At 30.6% G+C, this 23,506-nt stretch overlaps 1 protein-coding gene across 5 annotated transcripts in view; it reads left to right on the forward strand.

Annotated features, from left to right (window-relative positions):
• woc (zinc finger protein without children) overlaps positions 1–23,506 on the forward strand; it is a 257,267-nt gene that overhangs the window by 23,051 nt on the left and 210,710 nt on the right. For all 5 annotated transcript variants that reach the window (XM_085815607.1, XM_085815608.1, XM_085815609.1 and 2 more), the window contains exon 3: positions 15,826–15,868. In XM_085815607.1, coding sequence (XP_085671733.1) covers positions 15,826–15,868 — 43 coding nt within the window. The remainder of the gene's footprint in view (positions 1–15,825; positions 15,869–23,506) is intronic.

Consider the following 23,506-nt stretch of genomic DNA (forward strand, 5'->3'; position numbering starts at 1 on the left):
TATTCAACAGAAATACATCCAAGGATCAAGAATATATACAAAATAAGAGCCTGCCTTTTATTTCCTTGTGGGCATGATTTAATAATCCAAAACATTATTGTCTAATATCCTGTTTTTCAGTGAACGATGTACCATATAAAGTACTAATTCAGACTTGTAACTATCATCAATATCAATTTAATTTCTTTCAGTGGTTCAGGTTTTATGTAATAATTAATAAAAGACTCAGTCTAAAACACAATGGCTAATTTATGTACAATTTACTGAAAATATTTTGTCGCTAATTGTTAGAGCCGGCGACCCCCTAACAAAACATTCTAACGCATAGTTAAGTACATCTCACTACAGTTCAAATTCTAATCCTGCAGCGCTCTCCGTAGGCGTTTCGCAGCATCAATCAGTTAGGGCTGCAGAAGTACAAGGTATTTTGTCGCACATATTGCCAGAAAAGAACAGTTTTGTCTGCATTATAATTTTTTTCTTAAGATAGCTTTTTTTCGGTATATGTCATCTGCAGTAGCCTTGGTGAGAACCTTGATTTTATGCGTTTCGGCATTGGTGAGAATCAAACATTTGTGGTTTCTGATCTGCTCAGATGTATTTTTTCTGCCTTTACTTTTAAAATATATTGATTTTTCATGTGTGCTCATAATTCATGTTTCTTTGGTTAGTCTAAATTTTCGCTTTTAATATGTAGCGGTTTTCGATGGTTACTGATCTGAATATGTGCATTCCTTGTAACTTTGATTTTAAAATATACAGTGTGCAGAGGAAAGTCCATTTAACCTGAAAATTTTGGCTAATGGAGAGAACTACAGCTATGCAATTGAGGTAACAGTATAGTAAAGTGACTAAGCCCAACCTAATGCAAATGACGGCAAGGCCGCTAGTGGCGAAATTTAGAAGATAGGTATTGCAAATTGAAAACAAAAAGAGGTGGAGCAAAATTAATTAATTAAAATAGTTTTAGAGCATCAATTAATTTATACGAAACAACACTTGGTTCACGAGGATAAGATAAATTGTCGCTTACATACCCAAAGATGTCTGCAATTGATGTGCATGTTTCTACTCCACATATTCACATTTTGGAAATGAAACAATACGCAACTGCAGATAGTGAGGTTGTACTGTACTGTAATGTCTGTAAAACTTTAGTTTCCAGTGCATTTAAAATTTTAGTTTAAAAGCTTTTGGCGCTCACTTCATACAAACAGCATAACTCAAACCATATTATAATCTCGATGGCAGAAGATAATTTTATTCTGAATGCGTGAGTGTTTTTATTTTAGAACTTTTGTTTCTTGTGTGTTGGTAATCTCATTCGTTGTGTTCTTTTGTGAGAGTGGCAAATTAAATTGAATTTTGAATGATCCTAAATGAATGAGATCCTACAAAAAGGACATTTCTTAAAATAGTGTATTATAAATAATCTTTTCTTGCAGTTAGAATTTTGTAGCTGTGTGAGAATGGCGAGCTTCACATACTTTTAATATAGCAAGATGGTGTTTATTACAGCAATTGCCAACAAAATGTGATCCATACGGCACAAGTATACTACTTGTTTTCCATATGGGCCACATCCAAGTGCCGTTACCATTGCAAATATAGTGCAATGGCTGAAGAAAACAGAAAACACTTGAAGTCATCTGTGTATTATCCGTGTTCTGGCAGACCAACGAATGCAGGTATACATGTATTGCCAGAGAGTATTATAGTATATCCACTTACCCATCCACACAGCAGATATCAGCATAGCTTGTGGATTAGCACAGGCCCAAGTGTGGCAAATACTGCATGGGTAACATGTACACTGCTAAAAAAAAAGGGGGGGGCAGTGCTATATCTCCTGTTCTACTGGACCGATTGACAAAATTTAAACTGCGTTTTTCATGTCTCGAAAGCGTGACTTAGAATATATATTAGATTTATATATAGCACTATTCTAACATAGCTATTTTGACACAAAATCGAACTTTTTCTGAAATAACATGCCAATTTTTTTCCATATTTCGATTCTATGACTCCAATTATGCCAGAATACCAAGTTTTGTAAAAATCGTACGAGTAGTTTTTAAAATATTAGCTCTAAAAAATTTAGCTCCTTAATGTTAATTGAATTTGGAAAATATTTATTAATATCTCTTTTTTTATTAAACTTTATTATTTTTCCTTTCACATTTCGAAATTTAGGTTCATTCCAAATAAATTTTACCCATTTTTTGTGTTTTATTTTTAAATTACTTTTATGAATTTTTTGAAAAAAATTTTGAATTATAACGTATAAAAATTTTTTACCATCATCTTAAAGTAGGTGTATTTCTAAGCATACCTGCAAAAAATTAGACCTTTTTTATTAAAAATTTTCTAAGATATACACGAATTTACATATTTTCGCGTTTTGAAATTTGGCATCTTTTTTTTTGAGTGATTATAACACCAAGTGTGGTTTATGGATTTTTGTTACAGTGAATTGCCACAGCTATTTTTAACCTTAAATTTCAAGTAAAATTTTACGGAGAATTAATTATATGAAATTTTTTCCCTCAGTGATGCATAATAAATATTTATTAATACTATATGAAAAGCTATTTTTTTAAATTATAGATGATATTATTCAAATTTTTAACTATTTTTTTTTTTTTAATTTCTCTCTATCTTTTTTAAAAAAAAATAAGAGTAAATTTTTAACATCGGCGTTTTATCGTCTGCTACTTTACTTCGTTTAAATCGAATTGTCTGAAACTGAGAATTTTCGTTTGATGTTTTTATTTGAATTTTATGACATTAACTGCATAATTTATTTCTAAACAAACTGTTGCTTTTGAAGTGGCTGAAAGAGCGGCTGATACTATCATCCATATTTTTAAAGCACAGTATATTTTTATAGAAACATAAGATTTAGAATAATCATTTTTATAAAAGTCAAATTATGATATAAACATACAACCCTCTAGAGACTGAATTAATGGAAGTTCAATGGTTATGTAGAAATGATCTGCAGCTACTTAATAGCTGGATAAGTCAGCAGATTCTGTGGATAAGTAAGAATAATTATATAAACGACACCCAACATTCTGGATTCAATTAACAACAAGGATACGATGTTTATTAAATGAATTTAAGAAGTTTTAAAACATAAAAAATCATTTTTTATCCTAAAATGTATTTTTGTATGTAGCATATTTTCATTATATCCTTAAAATTCTAATTTAAAATGCAATTGTCAAGAACTGAATCCTAATCATCAGTAATATAATAAGTAATTATTACGGTTATTAATAAATCCTTCTTATAAAGTAATTGCAAATATTTCAAAAACTTTCTGTCTGAATGCAAATATTTTTCTGTGCTAATATTTTTAATTTTATATTAATAAAGATTGCACATGATATTATTTATTTGCACTTCAATTCTTACCGTCAGTTCTAGTAGAAGTTACAAATCAATTATATTTAAATAAGGATTGGATTGGATTGGATTGGATTATTTAATTATGGCCAAGCACACGAGGGCAATCTGCCTAAAGGGAGGGATGTCTTCATGGAGGACTTTCTAGATAACTGGCTCGTATACAGGTTACACATTTCCCATGTGTAATGTGTATACATATAACCATGAAAACACCCATGCGGCCAGCCCGTTTGCGGGATTCGATCCTCAGACCGAACTACCAGTGTTCAGCGTCTTTACCGCTCGGCCGCTGGTGGGCTGTTTAATTAAGGAATGACCATCTAAGTTGAGAAACAGCGTACTGTAACAGCAATTCAATTATTAGCGCCGTATCTTTCATGCTACTCCCAATTGGCAAGCTGCATGATTTTTAATGAGTATTCAGGTTTTGCTAGTAACTTCACTTGGAAATAGCGCTTAAACTAGGTTAGTTGGTTATTAGAACATAGAAAGAACATGGGAGCTATTTGATTAAGATGCTTTCATAGAGAACCTTTGTAAAGAGAACCTAGAAATCTATGAAAACCAAGCATGCAGCCTGGGTTAGACTTCGCAACAAACAATTAGTATTTAACAATCTTCAAATGCTAAGCAACTGGTGAGGCTCCAATTAAATCTCCAATTTAATATTTTATTTGTAAATATTTAAAATATTGTTGTATTCTTAGACACAAAAAGCAGAATTTAAGTTTTGTTAACTCGTTAGTAAACTACCAAGCCGTAGTGAAAATGAGTATTCAATTTCTTTTGCAATAATTGTATTCACATAATATTCTTGCAATATGAGCTAAAGAAGGAACGTTCACGGAAGATTAAAGAAGTGTTTAAATTCAGTGATATTAGGTTTGTCTTACAAGCTCAGGATCAAAACGATTCAGCAATTGCCCGAGTAGTTGACTTGTAAATGGCTGTGAATTAAGCAGATGACTTTTAATCTTACGTTTTCAGTCAGAAAACGTATTCCAAATGTTTTGTATTGCATGACAGTGCATCTTTTCATTATTCAATAACCAGTCGGAGAACCGCTTGTGTTCCGAAAATAAGTATGTGTACTCAATCGTCCTGCATGTTCTTCAAATTTGTCTTCTTGTGATTTTTTTTCTTTCCCCAAAACTAAAGTTGCCTCTCAAAGGAAAGTTTTTTTGACATTGAAGAGACAAAAGGAGTATGACATCTACTTTTAGAGGCATGTCGAAAACAGATCTCTACAAGCCTTCTCTTCCATTACATGTTGTGCATTCAGACAAAAAGTTGCATCAGAGTAAATTCTATAATCTGTTTTTATTACACTCTGATTACTTTATTAACATACAGCAAATATATACTAAACCTTTTACTTCAGCTTCAGTAATGTGGAATTTTTGACGGAATTGCTGTCGGAACTAGGACTCGGAAGATAAGTCAAATTGAATATTTTGATAATCCAATAAATTCAAGGTCGAAGTTTCAATATTTTATATTTGGTGGGAGGGGAAATTTTTTCAGTTTTGGTCCATTATCCAAGTATATTTGCTTCGATTCTTTATTTTTTCCATAAAAGCAAAAATCTTACGCATGATATACGTATAACGCATAGCTTCAAATTAAAATTTAATAATATACAGGGTGGTTATAATTAAAGTTCCACTTTGAATCGGTCATAAAAGGAAAACTGCTTGATCAAATGTTATTAAATTTGGTAACCGTGTAAGAGATCATGGGAACTTATTTTCGTGAAAAATGAAAGTTCGAAACACCACCACCAGGGGGGATATGGCGCTGTATGCAATATTGTTAAACAAAATATGGGTCAGAATCTTAGTGAGTGAGTGAGTGAGTGAGTGATTATGGCACAAAAACCAAAGATGATTATAAAGCGCCAAACACAAGATGGGATGATTACAATTGATGACATTAAAATTCAATAAATAAAAACAAGTAGACAAATGTACCAGATCCAGAGGATGAAGTCATATAAACAAAACTTAAAAGCACACATTAAAATTCAAGACACAGTTTTCAAAACAAATTACATTTGGTAATAAAAGCCAGTCTCTTTTAAATAATAAAATAAATTACAATTGACCTCTCTTCCGATTAAACGGTCGAGAGGTAAGTCACAGCTATTAAAATATTTCTGACGAAGACTGTTAAAACAGGGACACTCAATTAAAATATGACGAACAGATAGACAAACATTACAATATGAACAAACAGGTTCATTCTCAGCTTTTAAAAGGTAGTTATGTGTCACTCTAGCGTGACCAATTCTGAGGCGAGTCAAAAGAACTTCCTCCTTACGATTTCTAGTTAATTCCCAATGCTCAATTCTAGGCTTTACATGTCTTAACTTGTTTTGAAGCTGAACATCCCAAAGTTGCTGCCATTTTTTTCGGATCGTCTCTTTGACTACACAACAGATGTCTCCAAAAGGGATGAGGCGACTAGACAGATCAACAGCACATTTCGCTGTGATATCTGCCAGCTCATTCCCTTTTATTCCCACATGGCCGGGAACCCAGCAGTACAGGATATCATATCCGCGACTCGTTAGGTTTACATGTAACTTCAGAATATCCACTATGACTGGATTTTGAGTATGCGAAAAAGCTTCTAATGATTTAAGCGCACTACAAGAGTCTGTATAAACTAAACTTTTTGTGGCAGAGCCTTGAGATGTACAAAAGACTATAATATATCGCAGTTAGTTCGGATGTTAAGACAGAGAAAGCATGGATCGGATGTTAAGACAGCCTTCCATGTGATCTTCAATTACAAATGCCATTCCGACATGATCTTTTGACTTTGAACCATCTGTATAGACTGGAATATAACTGCTATATTTGTGCCTGTGCTCAGTGAAGAGTTGTCTCTAAATGATCTCGTTAGTGCTTGCCTTCGCATGATGCTTAAAAACATTAAGAAGCTGAATCCGTACATTTTCCCAAGGTGGGATTTCAAAATTCTGTACTGCGGGTCAGAATCTTAACTTAACCTTTTATTGCACGGGTTTAATATGTTGTACACCCTTAAGAAACTTTGAAGTAAGCAAATTACCATTGAAAGGCGTTGCATTCGATAAAAGTCGAGTGCGCCATCCATGTAAGGGAGAAATTCGTCCGTGAAAACCACAAATTAGCGATTAGAAAATTTGAGATCACAAATCACTCGCTCAAGTGCATACAATCTGGAAATCATTTTCTTACAGATCGATAATTTGTAATTTTTAAAGCCTAAATTCGGCCTTAAAACATGAAGATACTGATTCAAAACGCTTTTAATTGATTTGGTCCAAAGGAGTCCCTCATGTTATCTACTTAGTTCCATTGCATTCTCTTACTGCATTCGATTGCATAGAAGTCATTCCACACCGTTTGTGATACACTGACATGTCCGTGACATTCCTTCTGATATGCCAAGAGCTGCTGTTGAGAATGCAGTAACAGATTTAACTTGCTTTCGGAAAATACTGGACACTACATTGAACATGCTTTGTAACACGTTTCGGAAACGATTAAACACTTTTTAAACTGATGTTTTCACCTCTTATTTCATTTAACAATATTGCATGCAGCGCCATTTTCCCCTGGTGGTGAGTTTTTGAACTCTTTTTTTTTTTCCCTACGGAAAAAATTCCCATAACCTCCTTTACACAATTCTCAAGTGTGATAACATTTGATCTGGTAGTTTTCCTTTTATGACTATTTCAAAGTGGAACTTTAATTATAACCATCATGTAAATTAAACTTTAAAAGTTTGACAGTTTGGTTCAAGTCCCAGTTTTAAAAATATATATCTAAATATAAATTTTTATATTAATTCTTTTACAAAGAATGTTTTAAAAAGCTAATTTTTCTCTCTCATTATAGATTGTATAAAAAAACATGATAGATTGAATATGATTTAGATTGTTTCAGTCAATATAAGAATCGGATAACTCGGTGGTACAGAATAAACACTGCTGGACTGTTTTATTTCTTTGTCATTTAGCAAAAAATCTTTTAATGAAAATATTTATCTTTTGGACTTTGCTTTAAACTTTATTTATAGTTAAAATGATTAGAAAATGAAATCTGTCTTCAGCTGAAACGCAATTCATATAACTGATATTTAAAAAAAATTGACAAGAATGTAAATTTTATGGAAGTTTAGCAATCAAAAAATCTTAATTTTCTTGTGTGAGCACTGAGAATAACTGTAGAAGGAAAGAAGAAAATTAGGGAGAAAAGTAAGCAAAAATTTGCAGGGAAATTTGGCTGTCAGACATACCAAGATGTTTAAAAATGTTGGATGCTTTTGAAGATACTTTCAGTATACTTCAAAGAATTTAAGTGTTCAAAGAGAAAACACTTGGACATGTACACCAGCAAATACCATCAGTTGAGCTTGTGGTTAACAGAAAAGACAAAGACGATATCATTGCAGATTAAAGTGAAGAGCGACTCGTTTTAGACTATATGGTTGTATAAATTTAAATTACGTTATAGAACAACATATCGTATTACAAACCGAGAATCCCATGATTTCTCAGTCGAATTAGTTGAAGATTCAGGAGTTTATCCAGTGATGTATGTGGATGTCGCCTAAAGACGTTTTTTCTCCTCCTGATGAAACAGCGGTCGAGCGGTAAAGTCGCTGAATACTGGTAGTTCGGTCCGAGGTTCGAATCCCGCGAACGGGCTGGCTGCATGGGCATTTTCGTGGTTTTCCCCACGTGTAACATTTATACGAGCCGGTTTCCCTTAGAAAGTCCTCCACGAAGGCATCCCTCCCCTTAGGCAAATAGACCCAGTGTGCTTTGTCATAATTAAAAATAAACCAAAACCTCTTGATGAAACCAGTCTATTCTTTTATCTCATACCTTCAAAATGCTTAGACTCTAAAGACTGATAAAGGCTCTGATGGAAATGGATTGATTTGGATTATTAATTTACGGCAAAGCAGGTCTATCTGCCTAAAAGGAAAGATGCCTTCGTGAAGAAATTTCTAAGGGAAACAGCTGGCATACACGTTACACATGAGAAAATCCATGAAAACGCCCATGCAACCAGCCCGTTTACCGGGATTCGAACCCCGGAGTCAGCTACCAGTGTTCAGCGACTTTACCGCTCGGCCGTTTGTGGGCCGTTATGAAATGGAAGGTGATAACTTTATTTAAAATGATTGTCAGAAATACCAAGATGTTTCGAAAAGTTGGATACTTTTTAATATACTTGCAGAATGCCTAAAGAAAAAGAGCAAGAATGAAGCAGAATGCCTGAAGAAAAAGAGAAGAAAAAATAAATTTTTGCGTAAAATTTGGTATTTATACTTGTTTTTTAATTTAAAACTTTATTTGATTCTTGCGATTTCAAAAATAAAATATTTGACTAAAATATGAATAACATTTTAAGAAACCAAATGTAGGATAAAATTGTGTAAAGCAATAGACATAAAGATAAAACTGTTTAAAGCAGTGTATGCAAGTCATCCTAAGTTAAAATGTGGGTTATACAGCTTTCTAATTTATATATATATATATATCTTTTCTGAACGGAACATTGAAAGGCGTGTTAAGTGTGCTTTGCTATATTTTCTCTTTTAATATATGCAGTTTTCAAATCCATCGTAGTCTGGGTTACATTTAAGTATTCTTCAGAAAGAAACGCAATTCAAATAAATAAAATCAAATTCTGGAAAATTTATATTAATAAATATATTTAAAATGCTCAGTTCGAATGAATAAATAGAAATTTTAAAATAATTATCTGAAGAGACAATGCAACACTAACAATTAAAATAAAAGTCTAAAAATTTAAAAAGTACATAAAGTAGTAACTATGACTAAAAATACAATATAAAGAAAACTATTTGAAGGAAAAAATAATAATAAACGATGCGCCTTTGATTTAAACTACGCAGTTCGAATAAGTAAATATAAATTTTTAAAACAGTTATTCGAAAGTAACTATGCAACGTAAACAATTAAAATTAATTCAAAAAAGAAAAAATTGCTTAAAATTAATAATGATTATAATTAAAAATATAAGATAAAGAACATTATTTGAAAGAAGGAACGATTGATTATTTTTTCTCTCTCACACACTATGTAAAAATGGAAATGAAAATAGGTTGCCACATATTAAGAAGTTTGCCAAGTGAAGTAATTTTGGCGCAAACTGAATAAAAAGCACAACATAAATTGTTGAATTTCTCTGTAAATTTCGCACCAAATTTTACAAAATTTAATATTTAGGCATAATTTGAGTCGTAGGTAAAAAAATTGGTATGTTATTTCAGAAAAAGTCCGATTTTGTGTCAAAATACCTATGTTAGAATACTGCTATATATAAATCTAACATATATCCTAAGTAGCGCTTTCAAGACATGGAGAACGCAATTTGAATTTCGTGAATCAGCCCAGTAGAACGGGAGATATAGAACTTTCCCTTTTTTTTTTAGCAGTGTACATCCTTATCGTGTCACTCTGCAGCAAGCACTGTTGCCATGGATAATAAGCATCGATCTCGTTGGTGCAACTTGGCATTGATTAATGTTGAAGGTAACTTAGATTTTCTGTCCAACGTTTGGCCACTGTTTCAATGTATCAGATTATTAAACTGACACAATGCCGACTACTGGACATTGGAAAATCCCTTGAGGGGACTTTCCACCAGACGCTAAGTGCGCTGCTCCATTACCGTGTGGTTCGATACCCGGAAGGAGCGCTTGGACCTGTGTTCTGCGAGGGCGCATTCAACGGACAGAGATACGCTGTGTAAAGAAAAAAAAAAGGACAGTTGTCTATCTCCCATTCTACTGGGCCGATTGACAAAATTAAAATTGTGTTTTTCATGTCTCGAAAGCACGACTTAGGATATATATTAGATTTATATATAGCATAGCTCTAACATAGGTATTTTGACACAAAATAGGACTTCTTTTGACATAAGATACCAATTTTTTACCATATTTCAATTTTATCATCCAAATTATGTGTAAATGTGAAATTTTTTAAAATTTGGTTTGAAATTTATGCAGAAATTCGAAAATTTAACTTGGCACATTTTTTTTTTTTTTTTTTTTCAGTTTGTCCCTAGAATAATTAATTTACTTGCGGAACTTCTTAATATATTGCAACCTATTTTCCTATCCCTTCCATTGTGCAGGTGCGGAAAAAATATGACACCGTTCCTACCTTTTTACATTGTGGATGAGGGGGGAAAAAGTCACATTGTTCTTTAAAATAATTTTAACAAAGTGCCTAATCCGAGCGATAACATTTGATGTTATCGCTTTTAACAAATATGCCAAATTTCAAACCATGCCAATATATAAATTCACGTATATCTTCGGAAATTTTGAATAAAAAATTCTAATTTTTTGCTTAGAAATGCTTAGAAATACATCTACTTTAAAATGATGATAAACATTTTATAGGTTATAATTAATTTTTTTCCCCCAAAAATTTATAAAAATTATTTTAAAATACAAATTTTAAAAATATGCCATAAAAATGGGTGAAAGTTATTTGGAATGAACCTAAATTTCGAAATATGAAAGGAAGAATCAAATAAATTTAATTAAAAAAGAGGTATTTATGAATATATTTTAAACTCAATTAACATTGAGAAACTAAAATTTTGAGGGCTCATTTTTTAAAACTACTCCTGAGATTTTTACAAAACTTGGCAGTTCAGCGTAATTTGAGTCATAGAATTGAAATATGGAAAAAAATTGGCATGTCATTTCAGAAAAAAAGTCCCATTTTGTGTCAAAATGTCTATATTAGAACAATGCTATATATAAATCTAATACATATCCTAAGTCGCGCTTTCAAGACATAAAAAACACAAGTTGAATTTAATCAATCGGCTCAGTAGAACGGGAGATATAGAACTGTCCCAATTTGTTTTTTCGCAATGTACCTCCAACTATTACAGAATATCATACTTGACTTTCTGAATGATATTCCCCAGTCTGCATAACGGTCCTTGTGGTTTTAACATGATGATGCCTCTGCACACCACACAGCTGGAGTGTGAAGCTTTCTCAAACATTGTTTTGGACAACAAATTATTGAATATGGTGGTAGTGTTAAATGGGATTTCTTGGGTTCATTTTTTCCTGCATTTCATTTAAACTTATTTTCTCGAATTTCATTAGAGATTTCTCATCAAATTAATTCAGTTCTTACTTCATGGCAAGGCAAAAATACAGAACTCACAATATCTTTATTAAAAATTGAAAAATATAAAACTCCAGAGTTAAAAAAATTATTTAAGAAAGGAAAAGAAAAAGGTTTTAGCAATAAAAGTAAGAATTCCTATGTGAAAGCAAGCAGTTCGGCCAGCAGACAAGAAGGCAGATGTTTCGTTGAACAAAACTGAAAGTTTACTTTTGGTTCCACTCAGCAAAAAGACACTGAAGGTTCAGAAACTGGCTTAATTCAATGTGTTCAGTTAAGTTTCAAATGTAAACAAATGTGGCTCCTATGGTAAAAAATTAGGCTTAGCCGCACTTAAACAACTTTTAAATTGTTGATAATTTTACAACTATTGCATGCATATTAACAAAAGGCATAAAAAACCTTAACTGGAAGATAAGAAAAATATAATTCAATCATTTTCAAAGCAAAAAAATGCACAATTTACAAACATATAAGAATAAAAAAACAGCTTATGGAGCCGAGCAACAGAGTGATACTTTTGGTGGGCCGATCTCAACCAGAAAGGGAGCTGCACAACTGCCTGTTACAGCAGTTCTATATATATATATAGCGTATATATATGTATATATACATAGGATTAGAAGTGGTTTCAATTAACGACCTGCCTGTGGTAACGAATGTAATTGAAAACTTAACTTTCTCATGTTTTGACATTGGTGTAAGTTTTAGTTTCTCTGTCTAAAGTTGAAATCATTTGTTGACATAATGTATCAAAATCTTTAACTTTACATAGTTGACAGTAATATCATAAATTTGCGGACAGTCTAGAGTTAAACCAAGTATTTTTTGCATAATTTGTGAACTTTATATAAACAGAACATATTTCAAAGCTTACTTTTAAAAGTAAGATCACTAAAATTCATGGAATTATAGCTTTAGTGAGTGTATTCTTTTAGTAATGTTGAAAAGGTTGACATGTTTCTGCCATATTTAAACAGAATTTGCCCAGAGCATAGTTGATTTAATGTTACATTTGTCAGTATTGCGATCTTTTATACAAGAATTTTTTCCTTTCTTTTTTTTTCTAAAATAAATTTCGTGTTTCCGCAGCCAATATGTATAATAAATACATAAAGTCTTTAGCACAGAAATCAAAGTGAAATGTGATGATTATTTATTTTGATATACCGTATTTGACGGCATATAAGACTCACTTTTTTCCCTAAATTTGGTTTCAAAAAAGTTACCTGCATCTTTATACGTGAAGGACACAGGTTAACTTTCAATACTGAATGCTATTTTTATCCCGGATAAAGGTCTAGACACACATAACTTTTTCTACATTTACATGTGTGTGGCCTTCTAAATAAGGGTGCATCTTATATGCCGTCAAATATGGTAATTATAGTTAATTTATTAAATGCACATGCATTTTAGCTCAAATATAAAAATAATAATATATTATAATTATTATTTACTATCATAAAATTATTATAATCAATTATAATTATGATTTACTATCATAAAATTATTATAATCAATTATAATAATGACTATATTAATAAAAAATTCTGATAATGAATAATGAAAATAATAATTAATAATTTAAAATTTAATGATGAAAATCATTCAATAAAATGTAACAGTTATACATTTATAATGAAAGTTATATAATAATTATTTATTACACTTTGTTGAAAACATTCATGTTTTTACCAGTATAAATAAATAAATAAAAAAAAAAAATTAATCTATGTAATTTAAAATCTGAAAGTTTTCAGATTTTAAATTACGTCCAAAGGAGCATTTTCTTTAACATTTTGTCTGTTACCTTTATTTATTAAATATCACATTCTTCGCACTTAAACCATAAAACTCAGTTCAAGAGCAATATCACAAAATAGTTTTAAATTGAAATCTTTAGAATTTCTGATACAAGTCTCGCACACTGGAATTTTTTTTTTTTTTTTTTGTACAACATTGCCATTGCTCACTTTGAAATCATTGAGTTCATTAATCAAAAATTCATTAAAGTTATACAGAATATGAAGTCGAAAATAAAACAAATTTCAAATTTGGGCTTCCACATGCCCATATTCACAGTAGGATTACGTCATTGAAATTCGATGGCTCTATGTACCGTTGTTTTATCGCAATGCGAGAAATATACATACATTTATGCAGATTTTTCATTATTTCATTTCTTCAAATATAATGCAGGACTCTAACATTTGGTGGCAACAGTTTGAAAAGTGAAACGGACATTTATAGTGAACCAGGGCAAAGCGAAAACATTAGTCCTTCAGGGACTTAGCCCCTTTGGGCTAATAAATTAATACATATAATTAAACACAATGTAATCAAATAGTTAATTACAAATCATGATTAATATATCAGCTTAGATTACTTAATAATAATTTTCTGCCTCCTTAAGTATGTGCTCTTTGAACACTGAAAATTAACAAGGAAAAATTCCTATTACATTGATGCATATCCATCCTCCTTATTTGACGAATAAATTGATCTGAATGGCACATAAGTGTTTGCGCTTATGATCACGGCTGAAGCAGTCAAACTATAGAAGCATGTAAAACTTTTTTTTATCGGGATAGATGTATGCCATTTAGGAAAACTGAGCACCAAAATATTGACTGACTACACTTGGGTTTTAAAAAGGCATAATAGAAATGTAATAAAAAGTAAAGTAATATGGCATTCGGAAATAATAAAATTAAGAATAAGAAACCGTAATTTACGGAAAAAGAACAATTATGATCTAAAGGGTATCAAAATTTAAAAAAAAAAAAAAAAAAGCTTAATATTTATTTGTTTACTTTATTAAACATTTCTTTCAATGTAAGTTGTTTAAGTTGCTTTGTTTTATGTGATAATACTTTCTCTTTAATTCTATAAACAGACATAATTTCTTCAGTTACAAAGCTCCGCTGTTCAAGTCCTATAATTGCTGTGTCAAAAATACTGACTAATTTGTCAATCAAAATTTTTTCGTTTTCTATAACCTCTGTGTCGCTTTCTTAGCTATCGGAAGCGGATTATAATGACAAGGAATTTGATTTAAATCATATCAAAGACGGAGTACATCGAGATGAAATACTACTTTTAGTAAGGAATTGTAAGCCAAATAAAATAAAAAAATCTGCCCTGAAGATAAGGATAGTGCTGACAGATCAACTTCCAATTCATTGCGCACCGCTGCACCCCCCCTGCGCCGCAGAGCAGCGTGAAATTGATAAACAGATTTCAGAATAGTTAGAGAAACAAAGGATATGCCTTTATCCATTTTTTTGCAGCAATTCCATTTTTTGTTTGATGGTCATCAAAACATACTTTCGCTTTGTAGATCCTTTACATATTAGTAAATATGTATCGGAAATTCTATTTGACATAATCGAAAGTTCAAGCTTACTTTTATATAATTCCAATTCGATCCAATTCGAAGATTAAAGAACAGCGCAATTTGCAACATTAACTGAAATAGATAATTAGATAATTTTAGCATATACCGTCCGTTATACATTAAACGCGCACATGCATATGCGCAGCCATAAAGGTCTTACGCGCATGCGTGAACACCTACTTGACGCATGCGCAGAAAGTTTGTAGCTTTGAGGTCCGGATTATAGGTGTCCGAATTAACGACTTTTGATTTTATTATCAATAATTAGAATTGTTTGCTGAGAGCAGCATAAAGTTGTATTGCTTTGCAGTATTATTATATGTATAAAAACATTAAATGTGATTTCCCTCCCCTCAATTATGGGGAAACAGATCTAGCCATGGTAACACCAAAATCACATTATGCCAAATGTTGTTTTCTTGGTATTCCAACTGTTCCAGTTATCTAGCGTGTTCTAAAAATCAAAAGATGGTTTTTATTTTATAACTGGGAACTGTTCTTTTAAGATTCTTTCCAATGAATAACTTTCCAATTTAGTCAGTTATAGGAATTAGCTGTGTATTTACTTTTAGCTTATATAGCACCTGGAAAGATGCTTAAATTTGTCAAAATATTATTATTAATATTATTTTCAAAAAAGCTGGGTTATAAAAATCTGAATTTTTTAAAAATTTTTCTCATATTTGATTTTCTCATTGTGTAAAAATATAGCTTATGCAGATTTTAACCAAAGTTAAAATTATACTCTATTTGTTTATTAGTTAATAATTTGTTCAAAATTTAATGAGCATTCCTATTTTTATAACACAGAATAATTTTTTTTTAGATTGCTGACAAAGAAGCAGTTAATGAGAAAACTGTTGCAAAAGGTAAAATATATATATATATAAAATATAAAATAATTTTTTTTTGCCTTAGCTATCTAGGTTTTACATTTATTTATTGTTTAATGTAAATTTATCCAAAAGTAGTTTATTTAACCATTTTCTTGAAAAATTTTGCCTATTATAATATGCAGTCTGACAATTATGTAATAGGACAGATTTGAAATTAAAGAAAAAAAGCAATCTTAGTTTGACATAGATTTTGAATAAACGTTATTGATTGTGAAAGCATTAGATTCAGGTCCCTACTCTTCAGAAGCAAAAATGTCTTGCTTTTTTGTCTAGCTTTTAATTTGATATTGTTGTATTTCTTTCCCATTTAATAAGACAAATGTCTTAAAATAAGAACAAAAACAATAGAATTTACCTATATTTAAATTGAAGTACATTCTATTGGCATAGTGGTATTAATATAGTGAATGCATAGTCTAGCAATGTCTAAAATTATTTCTGTGAGCAATTTTGAAATATGTCTGAAAATGATGTCACATTTTTTATTGTTAAAAAATTGCCCTTTCAATATTAACTATAATTCGAAATTAGATCATACATGCTGATAAAACAAAAATAATCAATAATTGAATAGGTCAATTGATTTATTAGTCAAATATTCTAATGGTTGATAAAGCGAGATGCTCTTATAGTATTTAGTCCAGATAAGGTGAATCCTGTTCAGTAAGGCTTCAGATTAATCAAATAAATACTTCTGATGACAGTATGTCTTTTATAGTGAAACTTTTAAACACTGCTTTTAGTATCCAATTTCTGAAGATGAACACTAAACCTTTCAATGATCTTTGTGACTTTCATTCAGAAGTTTGACATTTAACTTTAGATTGTAGAAAAATGGTTACGTCCATTTTTAGCCTTAATCAATTAAAAAAACTCTGATGTGTACACCACATGACTTTCTTGTATGGAATATTGAATTATACGCAATTTTCCCCACATAGCACAAAAACATCCTTGGAAACATCCTTGGGATATCCCAAGGATGTTGCTCGCGGGATATGCGCACATCCTCAGGACATCCCGGAATATCCCGCGAACCTCCTAAACACCTCCTCCCGAGTGCTTAATGTCACATCCCGGGATATCTTCAGGACATCCTAACCAAGTCCCATCGACAGCGTGCGGGATGTTATTAGGATATGAACTCCTACTTACTACATCCTCAGAACATCTTGGGATATCCCACAAACCTCCTAAGCACATCCCATTATATCCTAAAAACATCCTATCTATGTCCCATCGACAGCATATGGGATGTTATTAGGATTTAAAGTCCTACTTACTACATCCTCAGGACATCCCGTAATATCCCAATTTCCTCCTAAACATATCCTCCTGAGCGCTTAATGTTACATCCCAGTATATCCTTAGGACATCCTATCTACATCCCACCGACAGCGTATGGGATGTTATCAGGATTTGAAACACTAGTTACAATATCCCTTTAACCTCTTAAATACATACTCTCAACTGCTTAGTGTCACATCCCAGTATATATACAGAGGAAAATTCCAGTGAAAGTATGTGAAGGTGTGATGATTTAAAACCTACTTTTTTTTTACACAGATAGTCTCAAATCGTTCTCCTATGGTTACTATGGAAAAATCAGAAATGTTGAAAATATTTATACAACTTATTTAGTTTTTAAATCTGAATTTGTGAATATATTAAAACTGAGCAAGGAAATTAAAATGAATTATTAATACAAAATATTAAAACTGAAAATTTTGCTTTTATTTTTAAGATATTAAAAATCTTTTGATCATTTTTAAACATCCAATAGCCCCCAAATTGAATTATTCATAATTAAATTATTTTACAAAAACAGTTTCTAATTTCAGTTAATTTGTATTAAAAATTGAATAATAAAATTACCCATTTAATAATCTTTACATAAATGAATCATCTTTCTTTAAAACATGTAAGGAATTTATAGTGTTTTGATGACACTGTTGGGAAATTGTTAAAAGGAATAAACTGTATTTTTAAAACTAAATCAATTCCTAGCCTCAGAATAAATAAATATGTTTTCATAACATGAGAATGCTGCAGGCTTTTTTATATATTTAATATTTAGTAGTAAAAATTTGACATTATGTTAACAATTCGTTATATCATTCAAAAGGTAACTCAAGAAGCTCTTCTAAAATTCTATCTTTCTGCTCACAAAATTAAAAAAAAAAAAAAAAAAAATCTGAAAGGCCTCAGATTTTAGCAGTCACTCAAAGAGGCTAAAAGTTTATGAATGCATAGATTATCAATACAGATGGGGCAGTGGAAATAGCAAAACATTTTATAAGATACTGACACCAGAAAGTTATATATCTTCTATGTATTTGAAAAATGAAGAAATATATCATGTAATTTTGTAGAAATATTAAAATGTTTTCAATTAGATATATCATGAATTAAATGCATTTTAAATCAATCAGATTAAAAATTAAAAAAAGCATTGTTAAGAACTGTGTGTAATGCTTTTAAATAGCTTGGCTTGTTAGTCAATAATATATTAGATTTTAAAGGTAAATATGTTAAATTTTGCCAAATGGCAAGACTTGAATGAAAAGCGAAACAAGTTTACGACGGACGATATGAAGTCACATTTCAAAACTAATAGCCCTTTTAGATTAAAAAAAAAGTTCTGAAAATAATTTGCAATGGTTCATTGGTATTATTTTACGCAAAATTCAGTAAAATGAAATTTACCCGTTGAAATCAGCACCAAATTAAACTTTGTAAATTCTAGCGCATGTTAAAGGTTGTCTCATCCAGACTTTTATTACTAACCATTCATTTCAGAGCAAAAAAAAAACAGTAATTGCCATTTATATGACAATCAATATCAAAAATTTAAATCTGCATTTTACGCAACATAGAAAAACTTCAAAAGATCTACTGTTTACCATGCAATTAAGGCATTTTATTCTGCTATCAACTCTACCAATTATCAATTCCATTAAGTATATTCAGTTTACTCTTTCTGCTCAATATATGCAATGTAAAATTTTCCATAAATTTATTAATTCATTTTATTTTGAGGTGAGCTTTTATTCAACTCTCAATGTCAACGAGAATGTTTAGTTCATTTTTTATTCGGTCTCAAAAGAGAAATCAAAATATGTGGATTTATGTACATGTATTTATGAATCAAAATACATGAGAAATCATAGTGAGAAAAGCACTGCTACCTTAAACTGTGATTATATATAACAAATGCAGTGAATTATAGTTAAAAAATAGTGAAAATATTTATATTTCTGAACTACTTCATATATAACATTTTCAGTTTCGCATATGTGGCAATTTAAGAACTTTTTTACGTATACCAATTTTTTGAAATATCTGCAAATTTTTGTATCTTCAAGGAAAGCTTATTCTTTCACCTTTAGTATATAAGTAATGGTAATTTACCAGATAAAATTATTTAATGGGGAATACAGAAAAATATCTAACCACTTACCTTTGTGACTTCATCTGCAAAGAGACTAAAAAAGTAGTTCAGCTAAATCTGCTATAATAAATATTTATAATAATGCTAAATTATGCAATATCTATTAATATGACAAATTTTTGTAAAGCTATTTATTTGGATGAAAAATAAACACATTCAGAAATTTATGGCACTATATTATGATTAACAGAGGAAAAACACTTTTCAAAATTAAAAATAGTTTTTATTAATCCAATTTATCACATTTTATTTGAATTCATGAAAAACAATCTTATATCCATGTATTCTTATGTATATAAGAACTCTTGATAAATTGGATCTCTGTCATTGCCTTTCACAGCACCTAAAATAAAAAAACACTCACAATTACTATATGTGAATATAATTCATAATTAAATTTAAACAAATGACTATTAGAATGCAAATTTAAAGGGAGCATTTAAAATATTTTAACATTTAGTACCTATAAACAGAGTAGCAATTATTTGATTTTTCGATTATAGTAAAATAAACATGGGGGATGCCTTTTAAAATTTTTTATGTCAGAAAATAAACTCAAACCACCAGCTGAACATATGAGCAGTTTTATCAATCAGCCACTGCTAGGTAACCTGGATACTGAATCAACATATAAAGTTGCCAAGATAAAGAGAGAAACAAAATTATGATAATCACATCTTACCTATTCATAAAACTATTTTAAATTTAATGTGTAGGCAAGTCCAAAAAGAGTGAGAATGAATTTATTTTGCAACACAAAGTAAAGTCTTGCAGGAGCAAAAAAAAAAACTTGTCTCATGAGATTGGCAAGTAAAAAATAATTAACTGCATCTGGTAACATTTATCTGACAACACATAAGTAATTGTTAGCTACGTGCAGAAAATAAAATCTGATCAGGGGCGTAGCTAGAGGGGTCAAGAGGGGGCATCTGTCCCCGGGTGCAGAATCCAAGAGGCGCCAAACTGATGTTAGAACATTTTAGAATTAAATGTTTTCCATCCTTGGCAAGCAGTAGGGTGCGTGAAATCTTCAGTTGTCCCTGAGCACTGAAAACCCTAGCTATGAATCTGATCATGTTAATGCAATTTTAAACTTTTGAATTTAACCGCAGAAATTTACCAAAGAAGTACTTGTAACAGTAGTAAATGAAGATGTGGCTAATCTTTACTGTATGGTACACCTTGGTTTCTGTCTGAAAAAAAATCGCAAAGTGGTATTAGTTGTTTATGAAATGTGGAAGCCCATTGCGTCAAATAAGTTTTTCGGTAACCCTAATGTTGATAATGTTGGCGAAAGTAGCCTTTGGGGAAAAAAAAAACTTTTTTTTTTGTCAATAAAAAGGAGTTATTTCTGCAAATATTGCCAACGTGCTGTGATAAATTTAGTTTTGGGCTACTTTTTTTAATAGTAAACCTTTTGTACGGTCCCAGTTTTTTGGTTCTTACCATTCTTTTCAGTTGCTGTTTGGTTGCACGGAAGTGGTATGGTCTTCTATTTTGAACATGCTATTTATTATTTTGGTGTGGGTACCATCATTTGAGTATGTCTGAGGTGACTAAGAGACGAAAAATTTAATTGAATTGCTTACCTGGAGGATGGTGGTGGGAAGCCTAAACATATGCATGTGAAAAAAAAGGTATGTTAAAAAAACGACGTTTCATTTATTTTTTTGTCTCTGTGTGTTAATTTTTGTTAGAAGATTTGTTGTTTAATGTTTTTATGTTAGGAAATATGTATTTTTGGTAACTTATTCCTCTCTGTTTGTGTATTTTTGGTTGTCTGTGTGTTAAGACAGTGGCGAATTTTTTCTGGTAACTATGATATTTTTAACTTTCTGATTTTCTGAAAGTGAAAATAGATCAATGTGTACATTGACAAAGTTAAGGCAGTGCACAATGCCCAGTTTGTGCAGTTCTCTGTTTTAATAGGTCGATGTGTACATGGACACAGAGTTTGTGTATGTCTTTGACTTCTTATTTTGGTTTTGTGTAGCTGCCACCTTGAAATTGGTGCCGATCTTGGTATAAAAAAAAGAAACGATTCACCAAGGGTTACAGTAGAGTAAATTTTTACCAAAGATGTTCTACCATAATCACCATTTCAGTGGTTTAAACACTAGTGGAGCAGTATGCAGAGATGAAGATTTGAGTTTTGTTTACACAACATGATGGTTTAGGCACTCCAGCCATTACAGTGAACAAAATTATAATAAGCATAACCACAATAATTGTCTATAAATATTGATGTATAACACTGCATTAACTAATATATTTCTTATGCTAGTATATACAGAATCCTTAATCGAAGGGAAAATCAGAAGACTCTGCATGCATTTTCCTTTAACTGAAACATGGATTTGACAATACAAATCTCAGTCTTACGGGACATGCCACACTATGCAGATAGACAGTAAAAAGTGCTTGTGTTGTTTTTATTTGTTAGAGGTATGAAATAAATATACTTCTAGATTTTAATTTTTTCTTTTCTTGTTTTACATTTGGATTACCTATCAAAAAGTGAGGAATTTTGATATTATTACAATATCGGAGTTAAAATAACAATTATTGGACATGTTAAAGTAATGAAAATTTTAAATTAGGTTAAAAAGTAACCCTTAATGTGGCATATTTTTGAATTAAACTCTATCGACATTAAAAACAACAAAACGTCCCTCTTTTTTAAGGACTTTAATTAACTAATTTTAAATACGGAGCTATGAATGAATTTTTTCCCTTGCATGTTATAATAACTGAAACAAAATTACTCTGATACAGTCAAAATTCCTGAATGCAAGTACATAAAATTTACTTTAGCAATTTAAAGAGATGAGACACACTGAACACATGAATAAATTTCTATCAAAGAATAATTTATTAAATTTGGCCCGTTCCATAGTAAACTTTAACCATTAGGTTACATTATTACACCATGTTATCAGTTTGAAAAGCAAGTCATATGCCAGATCTTGGATGTAAAAGAAATGCACAAAATAATATACAGATTATTGAAAAATGATGTATACCAATGTTTATAGAATGTTTAAATGTAACAGAAAATTTACTGTCACAACCACATTTTTAAGTGAAATGTATTATTTTAACATTTTACAATATTTAAGGTATGGCATTAAATGCAACATTATGTGCCTGGATATAAGTTAGTAAATAAAAAAAAATAATAATCAAAGAATGAATGTCATGAAAAATTTCAAAAACAAGCAGAATTTAATTTAGAAGACCTTTAGATACTTATGATAAATAAATTTGAGAATTCTTCACCCAAAATTAAATTATAATTAACTAAAACCAGTTTGACTGACCTTCTACAAAATCCTTCAGCTGCAATTTTTTCTAGCTTGAAAACCAAATTCTTCTCCACATGGTAATAACATCTTAACCAGTTGAAATTCCTGCAGAAAGTTTGATAACACAGTAATAGATTTAACAGAATAGAAAAATTAACACAAAAGTATAGAACATCATTTAAACTTAACATTATTACAAATTTTGGTGCTTTCTGACTATCTGCAAAGCTGTGAAAATTGGTAAAATGGTTAGTTTATGGTTCATATCTACTGCTCTGTTCACAAGTAGTAATTCAAATAAGCACTTTATAAGAAACAAGAAATTTTAGGATGCACACACACAAAAATATATACATTGGGTCAATATTCACATATTTTTCATCCAATGGAATACTATTCAGAAATAAAGATTAAATATAAAGCATGTAAATACATGTGTGTGCTATGCATATTCATAGTTTGCTATTATCGTGTGCATACTCTTGCTGTTTTAGCATAAGTTGAAGCTGTGAGGGCAGATGATAAGAAAGTATCAGAATTTTTCATGTATAAGAAAAGATTGCGCTGACAATAGTATCTCAATTGTTTAGCACTGACATTTACATAGTGCATTAGAAATATATAATAATATATGTATAATAAAAATATAATTGCATATTATTAATTCATTTTTTTAAATGCCAAACTTTAACAATTCTTTCACATATAATTAAACAGAATTCTTTCACATGAACATCTAAAATTCATTCTTAAATAAAGAATAAATAATAAAACCATGTAAATTTCATATCAAGCCCATCATTTCCAAAATGTCTACTTCTGAAAGTTCCCAGCATTTCTAAATATATTATTAAA

The sequence above is a fragment of the Stegodyphus dumicola genome, chromosome 4 (assembly GCF_044657685.1).
Source record: "Stegodyphus dumicola isolate Sdum_Otavi_A_Nest chromosome 4, ASM4465768v1".
Classification (NCBI taxonomy): domain Eukaryota; kingdom Metazoa; phylum Arthropoda; class Arachnida; order Araneae; family Eresidae; genus Stegodyphus; species Stegodyphus dumicola.